This window comes from Budorcas taxicolor, chromosome 1 (genome assembly GCF_023091745.1).
Source record: "Budorcas taxicolor isolate Tak-1 chromosome 1, Takin1.1, whole genome shotgun sequence".
NCBI classification, from domain to species: Eukaryota; Metazoa; Chordata; class Mammalia; order Artiodactyla; family Bovidae; genus Budorcas; species Budorcas taxicolor.
In genome coordinates, this window is record NC_068910.1 from 208,125,518 (window position 1) to 208,149,242 (window position 23,725).

Below are 23,725 nucleotides of genomic sequence, written 5' to 3' on the forward strand. Positions count from 1 at the left end.
CGTTCACACTGGTTCTGGGCTCATCACACCACTCTGAGTTGGGACTCTACCAAGCTCACAGTGGCAAATGCACGTTTCCCAGAACGCTGAGTTTTGGTCACTTTCAAACTGTACCACGGGCAGCCTCTTCCACACCAGGCTTATGCCATTGATTTTTAAGAAGGCATCTGCTGAATGCCTGAGACTAAGGAGCTCGCCGCCATGGGCTGCCAGCCCAGTGCCCAGTGACCTATGCTGGGCCTGGGCCTGTGTCCCCTGGCACCGGAGGCCGGGTGGTGGGCGCGTGGACCTCTCACTACTATTTTGCAACTTCTTGTGAGTGTGTCATCATCTCAGAATTAAAGTTAAAAAAAGGACGTGTCCGAAAGGGTTGAATTGACTGGATTTTGACTGTTGCGTGCAGAGCATCTGTGACTGACAGCAGCGGTTTCTCCTCTGCAGTCTGTAGCGGTGGGGGACATGGCGCCTCTGCTCCGAGCGCCAGTGGCCCGGCCAGCGCTCAGGCCTGCGGGCTTCCCGCCAGAGGGCGCGCCACCACGGTGAGGAACGGACAGGCACCCTCAGGGGCGCCCTGAGGGCCAGCTCTGTGAACCGTTGCTCCAGTATGTCCCTCCCGGTGCCGCTTTGGCCTCTGCACGGCCTCAGCTGCGGGCAGCTTGCCCTCTGCTGCCCCTCCTTCCTCATCGGCCTTTGTTGAGCTGACGAGGATCCTGCCCTCCTTGCCCGTGGGTGACTGCTCAGTCCAGTGTTTGACTCGCACTGAGTTACATCACAGTCATGGTCTCATAGCGTCCCTAGCAGCACCTGCCGTGTGTACGGCCTCCCCATGGTTCCCGAAGAGGAGCTCTGTGCTTCACGTGTGCCTTTTCTTCCCAAACCATTGGGGGCTGATGTGAGCAGCAGAGGTGGGATCAGATGCGCTGGTCAGTACCACGCGTAACGGAGGAACTAGCGCCCAACCCTGTCCTCACTCCTGGTGCCGCCTTCGCGGTGCTGGGTGGCAGGTTACACCGCATTTTCAAGGGGCTTTCAAGGCAGCTTTGACTCTGCTCACTGACGAATGTGAGGAGAAAGAAGCCATCTTCCCCCGTGTAGCCAGCCTGCAGCTTCCTCTCTCGGTCAGAGGTGTTCTACTTTGAGATGCAGCTCCAGGGCACCAAGACATGGGACAGGCCCCCACTTCTGGACGTCACTCTGGAGCGTGGACTGGCTGCCGCCCCTTTTGTGTGAACCCTGGAGGCCCTTTCCAGGTAAACGTGGTGCTTTGCCTCTTTGTTTCAGTTGTGGACAACAGCAGCAACTGGGCAGTGTGCGGGAAGAGCTCCGGAGTCATCTCCATGCCCGTGACGGCCCAGGCCACGCACCGAGTCCACATGGAGGTGATGCCGCTCTTTGCGGGCTACCTGCCGCTCCCCGACGTCAGGCTATTCAAGTACCTCCCCCACCACTCTGCACAGTCCTCACAGCTGGACGCGGGTAGGGACCCTGGTAACGGACGCAGCACGCCCTCGGCGCAGGGTGTGTGGCAGCTCTGTGCTGTTCAGCAGCCCCACACTCGGAACCAGGGTGCTCTAATACCAAACACTTGGTCAGGGTCACTCGTCCTGGGCCCCTGCTCCCGGGGGTGATCCACCCGGGACCTGTGTACTGGCATCTCTCCAAAGGCGTGGTGGCTGTTGACATCCTTGTGCCTTGAAGGGCGGCTCGGGAGGCGGGCAGCTTCCCGGGGTGGGGAGAGGCCACCGCAGGGCAGCCTCTGTCTCACTTCCTGTTCGTTTTGCAGATAGCTGGATAGAAAATGACAGCCTATCGGTGGACAAGCACGTGGATGACCAGCTGGACAGCGGCAGCGTCAAGAGCAGGGGCAGTGTGCACTCAGCTGCCAGCAGTGAGCACAAAGGCCTGCCGATGCCCCGGCTCCGAGCACTGCCCCCCGGCCAGGCCTTCAACTCGAGTGCGGGCACGCAGGTCCTGGTCATTCCCAGCAAAGACGACCACGTCCTCGAAGTCAGCGTCACATGACGCACAGGGCTCACACAGTCCCCGGGCCGGGCATGTGTGCGCCGGAAGGATCCTGACTCGATGGTAGCCTTCTCACTCTAACCTGCCTTGTGTGGACTCTGCCTGGCCGTGGGAGCGTCAGAGAAGTCCCCGTGCTCAGCTGGTTGTTCATATCACCCGGGGTGTCAGAGGCTGTTAACTTCCTCCCCCTGCCCCGTGATGTCCTCCAGGTTTGCCCAGAGCCCCGCCACTTCCCTCCTCCTCCCTGCTCCCTGGAGAGCTTTCTGGAGCCCGCTCGCCTGAGCAGCCTGTCATCTGCCAGTCTTCACCTGAAGCCCAGGTGTCTCTCAGGTGGACATACAGGCCATGTGGGCTTGTTAGTGACGCGTATGCCTTTCTGCCACATGGCTGCCCGGTTTCTGGGCCAGGCGGGCTTGTGTGTCTCCTCAGGAGGAAAGCACAGCCCTTTACCCCAGGTCATCTAGTTGCGCTTTTCTAGAATAACTCCCTCTCTGGGCAGGGGGGTTGGGGGTGAGGAGGGAATAAAAACCCCTTCTGTGCCTTGGGACTTCAGACTGGGAGGGCCTGGAGCATCCGACAGCTGTAGCCGTTTTAAAGGTACTTAAAGACTAGGCCAGGGCATGAGAAACCACTCGGCACTGAGATGATTTAGGCATAAATGTTTCTGGAGCCCTTCCTCCCCTCTCCCCCCATGTGGATTAGGTATCATAGGCACTTGGAATTAAATATATATTTATTTTAATTATCATTTTATATGTGGGGTTAATATGTTGTGTTTTTCTCTCACCTTTCGAGTCTTTACATGTAATTGTTACTGTATAATCAGTATTTTTCTTTTGCACCTTAAGTCTCAGAAATTAAGAGGTTCCATTTAAATGACGATTAGAGGGGTCTTCTCAGCGTATTTCTGGTCTGGTTGTATGAGGGCAAGAGTCTTGGACTATTACTCTCCTGCCTACGACATGGCAGTCGTACCATACAAATGGGTTAATTTGCTTTAGGTTGTACATTTAATTGTACATATGGTTGATTTATTATTTTTAAAAGTACATACTGACTGATGTTTATGTATAAGTTGCACCAAAAATCAAGGACAAAATAAATGTGTGTTTGTTTTTATTGGTGTGAAAGTCACAGCTTGTAAATAAGTGTTATATGTATTAAACCTTTTCCAGCTCTCCAAAGCGATGTATTTTTGTACATATGAAATAGAGAACTCTTAATTCATTGGGAAAGTATGCTTGGAATTGAACCTGACCAGATTAATGCAAGTGAGTGTAGTTGGTCCAGCAGAGGGTGGGACCTCACGAATAACCTCAAATGTATGAGCCTTAGAGAAAAAGGAGGCTTCTGCAGCTACCACTGTCCCTGGCTGTCACCTCCTGGTGGCCTGGGGGCAAGAAGGCACAGGGCAAAATGAACAGAAAGCAGAGCATCACAGTCTCTTCAGTATATGGTCTTCCAGCTTGTTTAACAAATAAAGGTGGTGATCCTTGCTCCCCTGGTTTTCATTTATAGAAATTAGAGAAATGTACAAAGAAGATAAATACCGGTACATTTAATTAAATTTTTTAGAAATTTACCTTCTTTATGTGCAGTTTAAAGCTAATAAACTAAGCAGATTAGAAGCTCAGAATCTAATGGTAGTTAACAGTTTCTAACATGAGTTTGCTTTATTGTAAAAATTGGTGATTGCCCTACAGATCCGCCAAGCCCAGTGAATGAAGAGATCTTTGAGACTTGATTGTGTTGGAAAAGCCTCTCACCCATCTGCATGGTGAGCCTCAGGAGTCCAGGGCAGCACCCTCCATGTGTGACCTTCCGGAGGGGGATATGGGTCCGTGCTTCCCGATACCCAGTTGACTTTTGCACTGGGTTCTGATTCCACTATGAAATTCTCTTAATTACATACATATTCAGAAGGGAAAAAATGAAGTGGAAGTACAAAGTGTCCATGGTGGTTTCTTATGTCTGAAAACTGACTGACATGAAATTTAATCACAGGTTTATTTTTTTCCTTGATTACCCAAGAAAATCTTGTCAATCTAAGTTATGTGGGTACCTCTGTTGTTATTTTTTTTAACATAAATGAAGAGTGTCACCTCAAACTTTTTTTTTTTTTAGTCTAAAAGGCTGTAACTGAATTTTTGTTGTGTTTAACATAAGGCTTATGTGTTTGAGACAAGCTGGTTTTGTAGGTAAAAATATAGCAGCTGTTAAACAATTGTAAAGCCAGGTATCGAATGTGCATCCGGAGAAACAGTATGCAGCCATTTTACAGATATCTGTGGAAGATGTAAATACTAACAAGTGGAAAAGGAAATAAGTTATAATTTTGGTGAATTTCATAGGGTCTCCTATGACTGGAAAAATTATAACTCTTCTTGTTTTAATGTGGAAATTCTTGTATTTAATCTGAAAATGACTTCTACCTGCAACTCCATCATCAGCTCAGCCTCTCGTGGGCCAGGTTCCCATACTGGTCTTAGGTGATGGGGTCTGGGTATCCCAGAGTTGGTGGAGAAAAGACACACAGGCTTCTAGTCAATTCCAGTAGTGTTTAAAATAAAACTGAGTTACAAAATGAAGTTAAACACTCCAGGTGTGTATATGAAATGAAAACTTGTACTGCTTTTTATAAAACAACAAACTAACCTGATCTAAATGTTTTATTGTCAACTGTAATCTTTAAAAGAAATCCTATGTGATTTTAAAATCTGACTTTTCATGAAAATGCCCCTTTCTCTAAATATATTCACCCTGTGCACCAGGCTGTAAGACCTGAGAGTGTGGTCAAGATGGTTTGCTGGCGTCCTGCGGCTGGAAAAGGTGACAAGTTGGTGACTTTGATACTGCAGGTATTAACTCCATTTTCATAGTTTACTATGAAAGTCATTTTTCACATTATTCTGTAATATATTGTTAGACTAAAGCCATTGTATTAAGACTGTTTAAAATGTAAGCATTATAATTCTGAAAATACACATTTTAAGAAGAAACCTGCTGTCTTGGACTTCATTCTATCCTGTGGCGTGTGAAAATTGAGTGTGTAAAAAAAGGAATATTCTTGTTTTCTTTCCCTAATCCTTGTTCCTGACTACTAAACATTAATTCTTTTGGGGGTAGCATTAGGGATTGTTTTTCACAACTTACTGCCCATTTGTTGTTTAGCTGCTAGGTCGTTTCTGACCCTTGTGACCCTGTGGACTATATAACCTGTCGGGCCCCTCTGTCCATGGGATTTTTTAGGGAGGAATACTAGAGTAGGTTGCCATTTCCTCCTCTAGGAGATCTTCCCGACTCGGGGATGGAGCCTCTCTCTCCTGCAGTGGCAGGTAGATTCTTGACTGCTGAGCCACCAGGGAAGCCCCTTACTGCCCAATAGCACACTAGAAGTAAGACATCTGAGTCTAGAGAGTTTTTGAGGTTTTTTGTAGACATATTTGCCATCCTACAGTTTGACATCTTTGACTGCAAGATCGATGCAGTTGATCCTAAAGGGAATCAACCCTGAATATTCATTGGAAGGACTGATGCTGAAGCTGAAGCTCCAGTGTTTTGGCCTCCTTTTGTGAAGAGCTGACCCTTGGAAAAGACCCTGATGCTGGGAAAGGTTGAGGGCAGGAGAAGGGGTGGCGGAGGAAGAGACGGTTAGATAGCATCACCGATTCAATGGACATGAATTTGAGCAATTTCTGGGAGGTAGTGGAGGACAGAGGAGCCTAGCAGGCTACAGTCCAGTGGGTTGCAGACAGTTGGACACCACTTAGCCCCTGAACAACAGTCTGACAAGGTAGCTGCCTCAGTCACATTTGGTATCTTCACTAATACAATTTCTTTTCTTCGGAAAAGGTTTTCCATTTACTTAGTCTTGGTGTTTTGCCCCCCCACCCCCACCCCCCCGTTAACCTAGAGCTTTTAAACAAATAAGCGTCGGATCGGACGATCTGATCAGATCTCGCCCTCCATGGTGCTGGAATGGTTTGTCAAAGCAGCCGTGCAAGCCACCCCAAGCCCAAGAGGACCTGAGCCTGACCTGCGGGGTGCGGAGCAGGGGGCTGGGGCTGCGCCTTGGGACTGTACTGGCTGCAAAGAACCCGCGCTTTGGGGAGAGGCCGCTGGGTTGGGTTTCGCCTCCGGGGCTGGACCGGCAGCCGGGAAACCACCCTTGGGGGCGCGGTCGGCCGGCAGGGACCCCACCTCGGGCCGCGCCGCTCCTCCAGGCCTCCAGGGGGCGCTGTGGCGCGTGGCCGCGCTCCCACCCCGGAAGTGCTTGCTGAGAGCCGAGGGGCGGGGCGCAGAGACTGCAAGCGACACACGTGTGGCTGCCGGGATGAAGTTCGCATACAGGGTGAGCGCGGGCCAGGGGTGGTGAGAGGTTCTTAACTCGGGGTCCGGATGGAGTCTTTCCTCTAGACTGCTCCCTCAGGGTCAGGGAGCCGAGCCTGGGTTGACTGGGTCAGGCACCACCGACCGTCTCCTCACCCGGCAGCCTGAGACAGGCCCGGCCCGGGGCCGCAGAGCCCCGGACTGGGACGGAGCGGCGCGCGCGGACGAAAAGAGCAGGAGCGCTAAGGGCAGGTCACGCCGAGATCCGAGCGGGGCAGCGGAGGCCAGCCCGGACGGAAGTCCTGGTTCCCAGGCTCCGCAGCTCGCGACGTGGGGAGGACGCGGGGGCAGCGGGCGGGAGCCGGGTGCCGAGCTCACTGGACGCGCTTCTGCATCGTCCCCGCGTCTCGATCCCCTTGGCACAGCGGGCCACCTGTGTGTCTGGAGCCGTGAGCGTTTGCGCGGCCCTGCCTGCTGCTGCCACTGCCCTGAAGGCTGTTCCTCCGCAGGTTCGTCGTTTCCAGCCTTTCTGTCAGGTCCCAGCTCCTCACGTCCTCAGCGGGAGCTTCCTCAGGTCCACCCCACACCCAGGCTGCCCCTACCCATTCTGATCTTCCAGCTCAGAATGCTCCCCCACTGTGACCCCAACCTCCCCTATCCAGCTCCTTTCGGTGTGCCGTCCATCCCCGGCTCTCCAGTCTCCCGTAGCCTCCTGGGGTTCCCAGGGCCCTGCCGCCTGCAGCTCCAGATGCTCCTTGGCGATCCTTCCTGTCTCAGTGGCCCACACGCAGGTCGTGGGACCTGCAGGTGGTTGATGGTTGAATGAATGATTGAACGGATCGGCTGCCGGCAGATTACCCTGTTCAGGAAGCCTTGAACCCCACCTGCAGTCGGAAAGCTGCTCCATCAGCAGTTCTCTTCCTGCAGCACAGGTCCTGTCTCCCCCTCCCTCCAGCAGACGCCTCTTGTCTGGAGGCTTCCCTGCGCTGACCCTGCCCTTTGTCTACCCCAGCGGAAGCTCACAGCCCCTGGGGACTGGGCTTATGTATTCTGTCTTGCTCAGGGCTGGACTGAGAGGTGCCCAGGGAGGAGGCACTGTCCTGGGAGGAGGAGGGTGGCTCGAGGGACCCTGGGAATAATCAGGGAGCCTGCGAGAGTCTGCACCATCTCCTTGACCAGAAGCCTCGCTTCGTCGTTTCCAAGAGTTGTATTTTCTTTATATTATAGAGACAGTTTTGTTTTCTTTTCAGTTTTCAAATTTGCTGGGGACAGTCTATCGGTGTGGAAACTTAAATTTTACCTGTGATGGGAATTCAGTTATCAGCCCTGTGGGAAACAGAGTTACTGTGTTCGACTTGAAAAAGTAAGTATGCTAAAATGATCTTAGCAATAGTGATCCTTGTAAAAACAGCTTTTTCCTCACCTGTCTAAAGCACAGCTTTTACTTAAGACAGCCCAAGAGGGGCCTGCAGATTCACGCAGTGCCAATGGATCAGCAGCGGGACTGGCTGTAGGGGTCCTGGTTTCTCCCTTCTAACCTCTCCACTGGACCCTGTGTCTTGAGGTTGTATCACTTGGCTGAAATATCTGGTAGAGGATGCCTGGGTATGAGACCAGCCCTAGACTGCTGCCTGGCCAGCATGCTCAGGTTCACTGTCTCCACTGAGCACTCACTTGGCTCAGACATGTGACCTGGGTGAGACCCTCCTGTTGCAGAGGCTGCTTGGATCTCTGCAGGCCTCAGTTTTTTCATCAATAAGATGGGGCCACAGTACCTGCTGTGCTTGTGAGTTGTTTCCTGAAGTGCAGGGTGCACCCAGGGCCAGTTCCTGGCAGGTCATTGCTGGTGTCAACTGTTTAAGTGATGTGTGGCAGGGGCACTCCAAGGTCGAGGCCCCATGGCTGCTGAAGAAGGAATGGAAAGTGATACGTAAAGGGCAGAATTAGAGTGTGACCCACTGGCTACTTATCTTCACTTAGTTTTCCACGACTCCACATTTTTCTCATTCCTGCAGAAGGCCTTATTGGGCGTGCTGTCCTTGGGCTTACCCTCTTATTGGGCAGCTTGGTCATTTCCGGTTTCCTGACTGTATATTTGCAGGTCCTCTTGGTATGAGGCCCTAGAAGCAGAACTGACATGTTCAAAACGCATTTGTAAGGTTTTTATGTGTTTTGTGCAGGGGTGAGGGTTGCTGGTGCAGGCTGGCCTGCCCCCGCTGCCCCCCCCACCCCCGATGACGTGAGTGTAGTGGCTCAGCTTTGGTTTTTGTCTCCCAGCAACAAGTCCAACACCCTGCCCCTGGCCACTCGCTACAACATCAAGTGTGTGGGGCTGTCCCCGGACGGCCGCCTGGCCATCATTGTTGACGAAGGTAACCACCTCGACAGGGGGCCAGGTGTGGTGGTGTCCAGATGACTAGAGGCCAACACTGAGACCCTTGGGGGTCGAGGCCCACACAGTCCCTCCACTGCCCTGGGTGCTTCTGTATCTGGGCCTGGGTGGGCCTCGGGTGGGCATGTGAGGCATCCTTCCTGGCAGTGTGCTGCCCACAGTGCAGGGCCCAGGGCCCGCCTTCAAGGCCTAGTGTGTGCACGCCGTGTGCAGGGCCTCAGTCTGCTCTCCCTTCCCACAGGGGGCGGTGCGCTGCTGGCAGCCTGGCCCTCAGTCTGCTCCCCCTTCCCACAGGGGGCGGTGTGCTGCTGGCCAGCCTGGCCCTCAGTCTGCTCCCCCTTCCCACAGGGGGCTGTGCACTGCTGGCCAGCCTGGCCCTCAGTCTGCTCCCCCTTCCCACAGGGGGCGGTGTGCTGCTGGCCAGCCTGGCCCTCAGTCTGCTCCCCCTTCCCACAGGGGGCGATGCGCTGCTGGTCAGCCTGGTCTGCAGGTCTGTGCTGCACCACTTCCACTTCAAGGGTGCTGTGCACAGCGTCTCCTTCTCCCCCGATGGCAGGTACGCGTCTGCGGACGGGGTGGGAGCCATGGAGCTGCATTACTCATGTGCTGGGCTCAGATGGCCCATGATCTGAGCCACAGACAGCCCCTGAGCCATGAGGGAGCCTTGGTGTTGGGTGGCACAGGCCCCTGGCCCCGACGTCCACCATGAGGACAACGGGGCCAGACCTGGCCTGTTCTTGGACTGCAGGAAAGGGGGCTCGATCTCGGGTTGCTCACACCTGGGCCAGCCTGGCCGTGTTGGGGAGGAGGCGCTCCAGTGGTCAGCTGTGAGCCCCAGCTCCGTGTCCACACTCTGAAACACAGTAGAGGGCGTCCTGGGCCGGGGCTGTCCGAGTTTGCCCTAACCTTGGCGACCATCTCCCAGACTGGTGGGAGGGCCTGAAGGGGTGTCTGCTCCAGGGCAAAAGTGTGGCGTGACCTAGAGTCCGTCCACTTCTTCCCCAACTGTCCACCCAGAGGAGAGGGAACTTGGGGCCCGTGAGAGGCAGGGTGAGGCTTAGGGCCCCACCCAGGTTTGCCTCCTGTGGGAAGCTGGCCTCGGGCTCAGGACCTGCCCTGGTGTCCGATGTTGATGACACCGTTTCTACGGCAGGAAATTCGTCGTCACCAAAGGCAACATTGCTCAGATGTACCATGCCCCTGGGAGGAAGCGGGAATTCAACGCATTCGTCCTGGACAAAACCTATTTTGGGCCATATGACGAGACCACATGCATTGACTGGACAGATGACTCCCGGTGAGGCAGGGGTGCTGGACATAGGAGGGGCCTGAAGGGGCACCTGTGAAGTGTCTGATCACGTGGGGTGACTTGTCACGTACCCAGCTCTTTTTCAAATGGCCTGTCACAAGCCTCTCGTGTGGGTTGGACGCAGGCCTGGCTCTTGAGTCTGAGTCAGGTCTGCTGACCCTGGTCACTGGAGAGCAGAGCGAAGCATGGCCCAGGGCGAGGATGGCCCGAGCCAGCGCGCTGCGGCCCAGCCTCCATGGCAGCTGTGGGCGGCGGGAGCGCTAGCAGCGTCTCCCAGTCTGGCTGCCCAGGCAGTGCTCTGGGCAACTGTCCCAAAGGCGTCCTGGGGCTGTGTCTGCTGCCCTGCGTTCAGGGGGCGAGGGGAGGGAACTGGGGGGTGCGGCTGGAGGTGGCTGCCACTTTCTAGGCCAGGCCAACTCTTCCCACATTCTCTGGGCCGCAGTGCAGGAATAGCCCCAGGCTCACACTGTGTCTGTGGGAGATGCTGGTGGTCTGTGGGCTGCCACAGCCAAGAAGTCGTGCCCTTCTGCATGGCCTGGGCCCACATCTGGCTTTCCTCCTGCCAAGAGCACAGTTGGCTCCAACTGGGGTCAGGGAGATGGGAGGCACAGGGTCCCCCAGGCGGCCCTCCGTTGGGCTCAGGGGTCGGTCCTTGGGCCCCCGTGGGCCAAGAGGAGAGACTGTTTTGCAACGAGGGGCAGCGACACACGTGCAGTGAGACTCCTGGCCCTGGGAGAACCGCAGGTGGACCCAGCCTCCGCCCAGGGCGGACGCAGACCCGAGTCGACCTCGGGCGTCACCCCCGTGCCCCGGGATGCTGGAAGGTGGACGCCCGTGAACCCAGGCCGAGCTGTGGCCCCCTGTCCCCAGGTGCTTTGCAGTCGGGAGCAGAGACATGTCCACGTGGGTGTTTGGGGCCGAGCGCTGGGACAACCTCATCTACTACGCGCTGGGAGGACACAAGGATGCCATCGTGGCCTGCTTCTTCGAGGCCAGCAGCCTGGACGTACGTCCCCATCGCAGCCCCTCCCCTGGGGACGCGGGGGCCGTGGGGACCAGGCAGGCTTCGGCTGCGCCGGCCCACGTTCTCGTCCCCACAGCCTGGGTGGGTGTGGGCTGGGGGTTGGGGAGCCCACCCGGGCTCACACGTCTTCCTCTGTAGCTGTACACGCTCAGCCAGGACGGCGCCCTGTGCGTGTGGCAGTGTGACACCCCTCCTGAGGGCCTGAGGCTGAAGGCCCCCACAGGCTGGAAGGCAGACCTGCTGCGGAGGGGGGAGGAGGAGGAGGAGAAGGAGGCAGAGAGGGAGACCACCATCCGCGGGAAGGCCACGCCGGCCGCCGAGGAGCAGCAAGGGAAAGTGAAGTACTCGCGGCTGGCCAAGTAGGTGCCCATCCTGCACCGGGGCGGGGGATGAGGACCAGGGGCACTGCAGGGCAGCACCAACCTGTTATCCCCCGCCTGCCCTTGGGGGCTGGGGTCTCCACCTGCCCCGGGGGGCCAGGGCGGAGGCTGGGGTGAGGGTGTGGGACCAGCCAGGCTCTCTGGTCCCTCACCCACAGTTCTTGTGTCCCTGTCTGTTTAGGTACTTTTTCAACAAAGAAGGAGATTTTAACAATCTGACGGCTGCTGCATATCACAAGAAGGTCCACCTCTTGGTCACTGGTTTTGCTTCTGGAATCTTCCACCTTCACGAGCTCCCAGAGTTCAACCTTATCCACTCACTGAGGTCAGCACCTCTGCTGTGTGTGGGCAGTTGTGTACACCTGTGTGCGCGGTCATGTACCTGTGTGTGTGGTCATGTACTTGTGTGTGCTGTCGTGTACCTGTGTGTGTGTGGTCATGTACCTGTGTGTGCCGTAATGTACCTGTGTGTGCCATCGTGTACCTGTGTGTGTGCGGTCGTGTACCTGTGTGTGTTGTTGTGTACATGCATGTGTGTACAGCCATGTACCTGTGTGTACAGCCATGTACCTGTGTGTACAGTCATGTACCTGTGTGTGGGGTCATGTACCTGTGTGTGCTGTTGTGTACCTGTGTGTGCTGTCGTGTACCTGTGTGTGTGTGGTCATGTACCTGTGTGTGTGTGGTCATGTACCTGTGTGGGTGGTCGTGTGTACATGTGAGCTCTCCGTCCACCAGCCAGGCAGGGTGGGTGGAAGCCACTCCATGGCTGCCAGGACTGAGGGCCATGGAGGGATCAGGAGGCCCAACCGGCTGCATGGTTGGCTTCCCGAACACCCATCTTCACCTCTGTCCTGGATTGAGGGGCTTAGGGTGCTGTGCCACCCTCCATCTCAGACGTGCCGCTCCCACCCCTAGTCACGGGGAGGTGTGTGCGGGTCATGTCGTTCTTATCTTCCGTTTTCATTTTCCCTCCTGTATCTTCGGAGTATAGAGGAAACCGAAGTGTTGGTTTCATGAAGCCACAAGCTCTGAGTTTTTGAACATGGGGTGCAGAAGCTCTGGGTTTTCTGTTGTTCTGAGTGAAGTAAACACAGTAACCGGGTTGGGAGGAGGTGGGTGCCGCCAGCCAGGAGACCTGGCCCCGTCCTGGCTTGTGCAGCTACCCTGGGGTGGGGACAGAGGCCTTGCTGTGCTGACCGGGTCCCGTGTGTCTCCCCAGCATCTCGGATCAGAGGGTTGCATCCGTCACCATCAACAGCTCTGGGGACTGGATCGCCTTTGGGTGCTCAGGTTGGTGCCTGGGTTTGTGAGGTGACCCGAGTGGAGCTCCTCCTCCCCGGGAAGCCTGCCTTGCCCCGCCTCGCTCCCGAGGCTCCGGGGCCAGGCTGGCAGGCTGCTGGCTCACTGTGAAGAAGCAGCTGATGAAACCTTGAGAACAGAGGCTCCTCCGAGTCTGAGTCCCGTTGCCACCTGAAACGCTTAGCCTGTGGCCCCGGCCTCTGGGGGCGATGTGGGAGGCAGCATCTCCGCTCTGGGTCCCCGTGTTCAGGCCCGGGCAGGAAGCGGGGGTCACGCGCGGTCCTGTGCGCCCCGCAGGCCTGGGCCAGCTGCTGGTGTGGGAGTGGCAGAGCGAGTCCTACGTGCTCAAGCAGCAGGGCCACTTCAATAGCATGGTGTCCCTGGCCTACTCCCCCGACGGGCAGCACATCGTGACCGGCGGGGACGACGGCAAGGTGGGCCGGCTGTGTCGCGTCGGGGGGGCCCCCCTCCTGTCTCTGTTCTGCTGACCGGCTGGGGGGTGCCACACTGGTGGTCTGCCCCAATAGCAAGGAGCCCCCCGGGCTCCTAAGAAGCCGTTCACAGGCTCGCCGGTGTCGGAACGAAGAGCCTTATACCGTGTTTCCCTTCCTGACTTGATTTTCTGTACGTGGCTCGGGTCCGTGCTGCCAGCAGCTGCTCTGATGCGGGAGGCCCCCCGCAGCCCCTAGTCCTCACTCACCAGGGCACCCACGTGGGCTGTCCTGAGCCGTGGCCTCCCTGCTCAGGTCAAGGTGTGGAACACCCTCAGCGGCTTCTGCTTTGTCACTTTCACGGAGCACTCAAGTGGGGTCACCGGCGTGACCTTCACCACCACTGGCTACGTCATCGTGACCTCCTCCATGGACGGGACTGTGCGCGCCTTTGATCTTCACAGGTGACTTCCTGCAGGGACCTTGGCTCTTCAGGGTCCCCCTGAGCTCTGGGCTGTGAGAGCAAGGTCAAGGGGTCGGGCTTGCCAGGAAGACACGACTGAGGGCATGTGGCCCCAGAACTGTCCCAACTGGGCTGTCCGCCCACAGGTACCGGAACTTCCGCACCTTCACATCCCCACGCCCCACCCAGTTCTCCTGCGTGGCTGTGGACTCGAGCGGGGAGATCGTCTCTGCTGGAGCACAGGACTCTTTCGAGGTCTTCATCTGGTCCATGCAGACGGGGCGGCTGCTTGATGTAAGGGCCACAAGTCTGGGAGGAGCCAGGGTGCGGGGAGGGGGCCTAGCGAGAAGAGTGGGGATAGGGGTCACGTCCAGCAGAGGTGGCACCGTTTACATACATTTTCTGGCAGGCTCCACTCCCTGGCCCAACCAAGGTGGGGTTCCTTCACCCCCAGCCCAGGGCCCGTGGCCTCTGCACACCAGCATCCAGCAGGCGAGTTCAGCCCCGGGGTGGAGGGCCCCTGAGGGTCTCAGGTCCTCAGAGCTCTCTTCTGAATGACCACAGGTTTTGTCTGGCCACGAGGGGCCCATCAGTGGACTGTGTTTTAACCCCATGAAGTCGGTCCTGGCCAGCGCCTCCTGGGACAGGACGGTGCGTCTGTGGGACATGGCGGACAGCTGGAGGACCACAGAGACGCTGGCCCTCACTTCTGACGGTGAGTGGCACCCAGGGGAAAGGCCCTGTCTTAGTCACATGCTTGGATAAACCCAGGGTCCAGAGCACATGGGCTGTCAGGACTGGTGGCCCCAGAGTTTCGTGGGCTGTTGGGGTTGGCAGCACAGCCGTGTGGCTTGGCATTGGGCTCCCCAGCAGAGTGAGCGAGTGAGGGCCCTGCTGCAGCTGACTTCCCTCCCGTTCCTGGGAGCAAGGCCCTACCCCGCCGCCTGCCCATGCCCAGCCTTCGCAGAACCCAGTCGCCGGCCCCGGGGCTCTCAGTCTCTGCGGTGGTCTAGGCTATCTGCTACCCCACACGGGTCTGATTCCGGCTTTTAGCTATTGGGCCCTGCATCTTCTCGGGGCCCCTGTACTGACCCTGCCTCCAGCTAGTCTGTTTCTAGCCTGCTCACGGCCTCCACGTGGCACCTCTGCCCAGACTCTGTCACCAGGCTGCCCAGCTCGGTCATGCTTGGGTGGGTCCTGCGGCCCCCAGACCCTCAGGGTGCCAGGATGAGGGCAGGGCAGAGTTGCCCAATGGCTGGAGCCCAGGGTTTTCCCAGGCCCTGATTACACGTCTCTTCTTAGCTCTGGCCGTGACCTTTCGCCCTGATGGTGCTGAACTGGCCGTGGCCACACTGAATGCACAGATCACCTTCTGGGACCCAGAGAATGCAGTACAGACGGGCTCCATCGAGGGCAGGCATGACCTCAAGACGGGCCGGAAGGAGCTGGACAAGATCACCGCCAAGCACTCAGCCAAGGGGAAGTGAGTGCCCAGTGGGGTGTGTCCCAAAGCCTGGGGGCTCCGTGGCTGGAGAGCAGAGGGAGCAGGTTGTCCTGGGGTCCATGTGGGTTAATAGGTGTCCGTGTTCTCACACCCCGAGGATAAGTGTTTGTGGGTCCTGTTATCAGGTCCAGGGTGCATCCCTGGCAGTCTGCTGTCCTGCAGGCCATCTTTCAGAGCCTGCACCGTTTACGCCCATCCAGGGCAGCAGCTTCTAGTCTCCCCACGTCATGAGCAGTGCTCTTTACTCTGGTTTACAGTCACAGCTGCGCTGCGGCGGGGCGGGGCGGTGTAGCCATGCCTGGGGCTTGGCATCCCCCGTGCGCTGGTGTTCCTGGGCATGTGCTCATCAGCTGACAGGCCATCATGTGTGGGCTGTGTTAATGGGTGTGTGTCTGTGGTGCCGAGTTGCAAGGGCTCTCTGCAGACTCGAGATATGAGGCCTCATCAAATACACAGTCTGCAGATACCTCCTCCCCCAGTCGCTCGTCTCCACTTTCTCTCAAGGATGTTAATGTGAAGCACAAACGATTTTAACTGTGACAAAGCCCCACTTGTTTTTTTTGGTCACTCGAGCTCTTTGTGTCATATCTAAGAATCCTTTGCCAAACCCCAGGTTGTAGTCTCAAGTCCTGGGAACCAGCCAGGGCAGCACAGGCCTGAGCTCTGGTCCTGTCCGCGGCCGCTGTGGGGGTGGTGGGCGGGCTGACCCGTCTCCGTGCTGACTTCAGTTGGAAGCGCCCTGACGCAGCGCTGCGGTCCTTGACCTCCTCCAGGGGTCGTGCTGCCCGCGGGGAGCCGGGTGACGGGGCTGCAGGGTTTGGGCTGGAGCCCTGGAGGGGGCAGGGGCGCATGCCATTTGCCCTCTGGATGGTGACTAAGCCCGCATGCCCTCTGCCCAGGGCCTTCACCACTCTGTGCTACTCCGCGGATGGCCAGAGCATCCTGGCGGGAGGGATGTCCAAGTTCGTGTGCATCTATCACGTCAGGGAGCAGATTCTCAGGAAGAAGTTCGAGATCTCCTGCAACCTGTCATTGGACGCCATGGAGGTGTGTGAGCTCCGGGGGCGCTGCAGGGCTCCGTGGTCCCCAGAGCTGTCCGGCCTCACCTGGAGGCCTCCTCACACCCTAGCCCTACAGGCAACCTGGGGGACCCTCCAGACAGGTGTGCTCGCCTGGGTTCACCTGTCCTGGCCCTCGTGCCAGGGTGAGGGGCTTCTCTGTGCGGCCGCAGCCCACCCCTCCGAGGTGTTGGGGCTGGGATATTCTCATCATGTCCCCAGGACAGGCTGAGGCAAGTGGCAGCAGAGGCTCCCCACGTGCGTCTCCCTTGCAGGCTCTCGCGCACCCTCTGTTCAGACGTTGAGTTACGAGAACCCGCCCTCTTCAGGCCTGACTGTGGGCCCCGGGCTGTCTTGTCTCGGGCTCCCTGTGTCCCGTGTGGGTTCCAGGCAGAACTGGGCCTCATGTTGGTGATGCAGGGGGAGGTGGGGCAGATGAGTGCACCTTCCCCCCTCCCACAGTGAGATGTCTGGGTTTCTCCCTTCAGGAATTTTTGAACCGAAGGAAAATGACGGAGTTTGGCAACCTGGCACTCATTGACCAAGATGCTGCGGAGGAGGGCGGGGTTGTCATACCATTGCCGGGTGTGAAGAAAGGTGAGCAGGGGGTTCTCTCATGTCCCACAGCCAGGCCATGGCGGGCTGTCCTGCTCCCTGGCCACTTTCCTGGGTAATAGCAGCTTTGCTCCCTTGTTGAGGCTATAGCGATTGATGTCCAGGAACCTGGCCTGGGTGGGCCCCCCTGTGAGCAGCTGGATGTCTGGCTGGCGCCCAGCCCTGTGCCTTGCTCCTAGTACCTGCCCCCATGTGGCCAGAGAAAAAGCCTTGTGTCAGGAGTGCAGGGCCTCCCCTGTCTGGCAGCCCTGGGCTGGGCGGGGCTTTCCCTAGGCGCAGGGGGGCTGCTCTAGGCTGGGCCCTAGCCCACGGGAGTGTCTACACTGAGGGCTTGCCTGTGGAGGCCGCCAGCACCCGCGAAGCAGCACCTGAGGCCCTGCACCGTGGACCTCCCTCTGTGGGGGGGGCTGCTGAGGTGTGTGCAGCCCTCTGAGTAGGGGGATCTCTGTTCCCAGGTGACATGAGCTCCCGGCACTTCAAACCTGAGATCAGGGTGACTTCGCTCCGCTTCTCCCCGACCGGTGAGCCCTGGGCTTTGGGTCATCAGGGTGGGAGAGGTGGGCTTGGTCCCGATGGGCTTCTGGGCCTGTCACCCTGCTCCCGGGGCCAGCTCTGGGCACCACAGTCCCCCTGGGGTCAGATGTCATCTGTGTCCTTGCTGGAGGGCAGATGTGGCGGCAGACGTGCCTGGCGTGGGGGCATGGAGGCAGGCGGCTCCCCCACCCCCCCACAGTGGTGTCGTCCTTGGGCCTCATCCCCCGCCCGCCCCAACCCCTGGAGTGTCTGGTGGGGACAGGACAGGGTCTTAGTGGCTGGGGTTCACAGGGGCCATAACAGAGGCCCAGGAACCCCTTCCTGAGGGGCCAGCATCCCCAGGCTCCCTCCACACTTTCACTTGGGGTCCCAGATGTGTTCAGGACCTGTGCTTCAAAAAAAGGGGGAAAGTGGAAATAAATGTTCAGAAAGCCTTTCTCAAGTCTGCTTTTTGTTGCAGGGCGCTGCTGGGCGGCCACCACCACCGAGGGGCTCCTGATTTACTCCTTGGATGCCCAGATGCTCTTTGACCCATTTGAGCTGGACACCAGCGTCACCCCCGTGCGGATCCGGGCGGCGCTGCGCCAGCGGGACTTCACCAGGGCCATCCTCCTAGCCTTCCGGCTCAACGAGAGGAAGCTGCTGCAGGAGACCCTGGAGGCGGTGCCCTGGGACGAGAGTGAGCCTGGGCCAGAGGAGCGGGGGGGCCCCAGGGGCCTGCGTTCACACATGCTGGCCGGTTCTGCACGTGCAGAGGCCACAAGCTGTGAGCACATCTCTCCTGACGGGGTCTTTGTGGGCTGAGTGTGGCTGTCCTTCCCTCACAGTCGAGGTCATAAGCTCCTCCCTGCCCGACTTGTACGTGGAGAAGGTGCTGGAGTTTTTAGCTTCATCCTTTGAAGTATCTCGCCATTTAGAATTCTACCTCATATGGACTCAGAAACTGCTCATGGTGCATGGACAGAAGCTGAAATCCAGGTACACCCTGCCCACTCACCGTGGACTCCCATCACTGGGGCCGCTGGCTGGGATGGGGGCGGCAGCCTTTACCTGGGGACAGCGTGGAGTGGGTCCCGGGGGCCTCGGGTGGCAGCCCACGCTGAGGAACATCTTTTTCCAGAGTGGGGACGCTGCTGCCAGTGGTTCAGTTTCTTCAGAAGAACATCCAGCGCCACTTGGATGATGTCTCCAAACTGTATGTGATGTCTCCCGGTGGGAGGGAGCAAGGGGGCTTTCACTGTTGCCAGCTGGTCCAGCCAGGGTCACTCCCCGTGTTGTCAGACCTGGGCTCAAAGGGCCCCCGCGTCGGTCTCACTGACACGAGTCCCATGTGTCCTCACAGCTGTGACTGGAACCGCTACAACCTGCAGTACGCGCTGGCCGTCTCAAAGCAGCGGGGCCTGAAGCGGCCCTCAGAGCCACCGTGCAGTGAGGAGGAGGCAGACGTGTCCGAGGACGACGACGACAGTCTGCACCTGCTCGGGGGAGGGCCTGGGCACGCGGACGGGCCACTGGCCTAGGGCCGCACCCCTCGGCTCTGGTTGGGACACTGGGCGAGGAGGGGCCGCCACCGCGGGGGGCAGCCGTCCCGAGAGCCAGAGCCCCAGCCCCAGGACTCGCTCCGTGGCGGGCACCAAACACCGCCGCGGGGTTGGGTTCCCGGCGGGCACGGCTCAGCACTCAGGGCCCGGGAACGGCTGCCGTTGAAAACACCTTGCAGAGAGGCTAGTGGGCCAACGTGTGTAGATGCAAACTTTGTATGAGGATTTTTATATTTTTTATATAAAGTTTTGATAATTTTAGGGATGAAAAAGACGTGTATTTCTAAAACATATGTATTAAGGCTGATCTCTGAATTTAACGTGCTTGTAACGCATCCTGGGTGTGACTGTCGTGCTGGCACCTCCATGCCAGCGAACAGGTGAGCTGGCCAGGTAGCCTGGCCACCAGCCCCATCTCCCTGCCCAGGGTTGGAGCAAGGAGCATCGCTGGACTCTGAGTTTGGAGATGGCCTGGGAGCCCCAAGGCTGGGCCTGGATGGGCTTCCCAGGGAGACTTGTTGGACCTGCTTGCCAGCTCCAAGGAGGACTCCATCCCGCGAGGCCCGTCAGGAAGGGTCACCACGAGGGTGGTCCAGACCACAGCCAGGCGCCTGGTCTCTCAGCAGTGACAGCCTCCAGGGTCGGGACACAGGCCCCAGCCTGCAGGTCTCCAGAGGTATGGCCAGGAGTCACTGGACGTTACTGGGAAGAGCAGCAGGCAGGCTCCTGCTTGTCGGGTATGTCACCTTGCGGGGCTCTCCTATCTGCTTGTGAAATGTGTGTGTTCTGTAAATATAATATCTATCAGATCCTCTTCCATCACTGGGTCTTAAGCTATAAAATAAACACATGGATGGTTGTGTATGTTCAGACACAGATAACTCATCTGTAGGCTATCCCCGTGGTCCTAAAAAGAATTCGGACAGAACTTTTTCTCCCCTCTCCCTGCTGGTGGTTGTCACCCACCAAGATTGGGACACAAATACTCTGAATCTACTGTCAAAAGCCACTACGGCAGCAGACGGTGAAAAGCGGTGTAGGGGCTGTCTTCCCACGCCCATCTTGGGGTCAGGCTCCCCCACTAATAATCAGAAGAGGACTGAGTAATGTAACCTTGACCTTCCTCTAGAGGCTGCCCCAACATCACTCCTGAAACAAAATTCCTGTGTTAATTTGAGTTCCCCATTACATGCAGCTATACAGTTCTTGTCTTTACAGATTTCTGTGTGTTTATTTTTGGCAGCACTGGGTCTTCATTGCAGGTGGGCTTTCTCTAGTGGCAAGCGGGGCCACTCTTCCTTGTGCACAGGCTTCTCACTGTGGTGGCTTGTCTTACTGCAGAGCACGAGCTCTAGGCAGGCAGGCTCAGTAGTTCGGGCATGTGGGCTTACTTTCTCCCTGACAAGTGGGATCCTCCCGGACCAGTGATTGAACCCATGTTTCCCTCATTGTCAGGCAGATTCTGCACCAGAGCCACTAGGAAAGCCCGCACACCACTAGGCAGGTCCCTTAACGATGTACTTAAATGCCTCCCTACAGAGCTCGGACCTGCCATTATCCGCAACCCAGGACACCCTAGCAATTGGGTGCCAGCCGCAAACTAACCTTACAGCTTGTTATCCATTCCACAGAGGGGGATCCAAAATGAGTCAGCAAAGGAACTGACCCAAATCAAAGATGGACAAGCCTTGCAGGGTGCTCCTAACTTGTCTGGGCAGCCTTAGAACATGCTGGCTACCAAGAGCCCATCGAGTATGAAGCATGGGTTCAAGTAAAATAAGTGTAACAGGTCCCCAGACAGGAATTACTTAAAGAGTTCCCAGTGTAAAGTCACTGTGCCTGACACCTCGACCAGCCTGACCCACAACTCCAACCCTCCCTCTGGGAGCAGCCTGTAAAGCAGCGTCACCTACAGCCTTTCAGGGCTGAGCCTGTGCGCTCTTCATCATTACAGAATAAAGTTTCCCTTTGCTTCTGAACTGAACTTGGTCTCCATCTACTGGCATGAGTGACAGCGAGCAGAAGGTGGCGCCCAACTCACAAGGGTTGTAACATGTCATTCCGAGACAAGTATTTTTCACCCAGGAGAGCAGATAAAAAGGGAGCAGTGCCGGGAGCCAGCACAAGGAGTCCTGCCCGTGGCAAAGGTCATGAGGTTAAGGGGCCAGGCAAAGGCGAGTCGGGCCTTAAGGGAGCATCGCTGGGTCTGCTCGTGCATCTGCCCCAAAAACCAGAGTCTGCCTGCCTTGCTGCATTATGCCTTTCACCTATATTTCTGACATTAACAGGGGCTATCCCTTACCACCTTTCTCTGGAAAACTTAGAGCTCCAGTTAACAGTCTTCTGCATATAAAAGGAGTGTCTCAGATCAAACCCCTTTGATGGCTCTCTAACTTGCCTGACAGGCTTACCCAGATTTTTACAACTACGCATGTGATTGTTTATAGGCCCCCAACCGCGAGAGGCACAAAGCTTTAAGCATCTTATAGAGCCCCTTTTTAAAGAGCTAAAAATTATATTGGTGTAGGTTTTCATTGTTGCATTAATGACTGTCGCCAGGCCTCCATATCCTTTATCTTTTAGGCACCTGGAGGATATTAATCAATGTAATTGGGATGTAAAAAAAGAATATAGTAGTTTTGATGTTAGCAATACTAGACTTTTGAGTTAATGAATTTTCTCTTTGTTTTAAATCACTGTACTCCTCTTTCCTTGTTATAAATTGTTGTGTCCTTGCTATGTAAGAATGTAACCTTAATTAGTGCTTTCTGAGAGTGGCACCAGACTTTAGTAAGAACAACACTTTTAGGGCAAATAAGTTTTCTGGTTGACGGACCCTTATCAGAAAAGGGCCATTAAAATGCTCATGGCCTCCTGGCCAGAAGATGATGTAAATCACCGAAGACCTATGTGTACAACTAGGTATGCAGAGAGAAAGCCTGGTCTCGATAAGGGTCAGGGCTGCTGACCCTGCATGACTTTGTATTATCCATTGATCTCTATGTACAACCAAAAGATAAAGAGCTTTCCTGGAAAATAAAGGATGGACCAGTTTCTCGGACCAGTTTCTCAGAAATCTGGCTCCCCCCATGTCGACTCTCTCTCTTTCTCCCTCTCCCTCCCTCCCTCCCTCCCTCTCTTTTTCAGGCCGATCCCTTGGAACACAGAGGCTCTCCGTGTCTACTTATTTGCCTGGGCTTCTAAGACCCACACAAGAGGGAGCCCAAGGCGGGGCACCCTCCGCTATTCAAGCGGGCGCCTGTGGCCTAACGTAGATGGTGCAAGTTTCTTGAGACTTTATTAGCTTTCCGTGTAAACCAAGGAATATCAGCCTCTTTTCTCCACTAATTTTCCTACTGTCTTCTCCTAATCTCTCTTTATATCTATAATAAGTTCCTTCCTAGACGCTGACTCCATCCACTCTTCGAATTACCCTGGATCCACTGAGGCTGGACCCCGGCAGAGCAGGCCTCAGGGTTGATGATCACAGGTGCCAGCTTAGCCCAGGACGAGCTCACCATGGGAAGGGGGGCCTATCAGAGATCTACCCGCCTCAGTGGAGGAACTGCCTGAAACACCAGCCTCTGGTTAGACTACAGACCGTGGAGAGCTGTGTAGACAGCATGGTGATGAATAGAGCAGCCCTCAGTTCTCTTCTGGCAGAACAAGGTGTCTGTGTGGCTGCCACACCTGCTGCTGCGCATGGACACCACCCAATAAGTGGCCACGACAGAAAGGAACTATACCAACAGGGCAGCTGGGGACACAGCCCTGCTGATTCTGTCCTGGAGGCATGGGGTTCTATAAAGGACCTTCCTGTAAGTTTGAGTAAAATTGGCTTTATCCGCTGGTACTTCTTTAGTTACAGCATGATTGATTCCTCTGTTTGGGCCTGTAATTCTTAACTTTCATGTCAAGTTTGTCTCCCTAAGGCCACAGACAACCAGATTATTCCTCTTTGTCAACCCCTGTGTCAACCCTGAGCCGGTAGATAGCAGTCCCTCCAATCATCCAGTTTGCATACCCGAGAGTGTGTATAGCTCCATCGTCAAACTGTTTTATTCCCCAAGCCCTTGCTAGGCCTATGCCCCTTAGCAACAGGAGGCAGCTAAAGCAGTGGTTGCCTTCATCCCTCAAGACTGAGGAATGACCCAAAGACAGGCATGGACTAAAACCACCCCTGTAAGTTACAAGGCCCACGAGGTAGGAAATGATATGGAGAAAACCAAGCCTGTTTGCAGGGGTGACTGTGGATCACAACAAACTGTGGAAAATTCTTAAAGAGATGGAAATACCAGACCACCTTACCTGCCTCCTGAGAAACCTGTGTGCAGGTCAAGAAACAACAATTAAAATCAGACATGAAACAACAGACTGGTTCCATATTGAGAAAGGAGTACATCAAGGCTGTACAGTGTCACCCTGTTTATCTAACTTATATGCAGAGTATAGCATGAGAAATGCCAGCCTGGATGAAGCACAAGCTGGAATCAAGATTGCTGGGAGAAATATCAATAACCTCAGATATGCAGATGACTCCACCTTTATGGCAGAAAGCAAAGAGGAGCTAAAGAGCCTCTTGATGAAAGTGGGAGAGTGAAAATCTGGCTTAAAATTCAACATTCAAAAAATGAAGATGATGGCATCTAGTCCCATTACTTCATGGCAAATAGATGGGGAAACAATGGAAATGATGACAAACTTTATTTTCTTGGACTCTAAAACTACTGCAGATGGTGACTGCAGCCATGAAATTAAAAGATGTTTGCTCCTTGGAAAGAAACGCTATGACCTACCTAGACAGTATATTAAAAAGCAGAG

At 56.0% G+C, this 23,725-nt stretch overlaps 2 protein-coding genes across 2 annotated transcripts in view; both read left to right on the plus strand.

The window, feature by feature from the left end:
- TRAPPC10 (trafficking protein particle complex subunit 10) overlaps positions 1 to 4,962 on the plus strand; it is a 76,916-nt gene extending 71,954 nt beyond the window's left edge. Inside the window, exons 22-23 of the mRNA XM_052639104.1 lie at positions 1,282 to 1,476; positions 1,784 to 4,962. Coding sequence (XP_052495064.1) covers positions 1,282 to 1,476; positions 1,784 to 2,022 — 434 coding nt within the window. The 3' untranslated portion in view covers positions 2,023 to 4,962. The remainder of the gene's footprint in view (positions 1 to 1,281; positions 1,477 to 1,783) is intronic.
- Positions 4,963 to 6,317: 1,355 nt separating this feature from the next.
- On the plus strand, positions 6,318 to 21,958 carry PWP2 (PWP2 small subunit processome component). Its single transcript, XM_052639117.1, has 21 exons — positions 6,318 to 6,373; positions 7,602 to 7,714; positions 8,629 to 8,723; positions 9,200 to 9,299; positions 9,897 to 10,040; positions 10,923 to 11,058; positions 11,215 to 11,435; positions 11,638 to 11,781; positions 12,679 to 12,749; positions 13,056 to 13,192; positions 13,505 to 13,653; positions 13,799 to 13,946; positions 14,217 to 14,367; positions 14,955 to 15,135; positions 16,056 to 16,203; positions 16,703 to 16,811; positions 17,285 to 17,350; positions 17,824 to 18,042; positions 18,191 to 18,341; positions 18,484 to 18,558; positions 18,706 to 21,958. The coding sequence occupies exons 1-21, from the start codon at positions 6,356 to 6,358 to the stop codon at positions 18,881 to 18,883; spliced, it is 2,754 nt and encodes a 917-aa protein (XP_052495077.1). The 5' UTR covers positions 6,318 to 6,355; the 3' UTR covers positions 18,884 to 21,958.
- Positions 21,959 to 23,725: the final 1,767 nt, after the last annotated feature.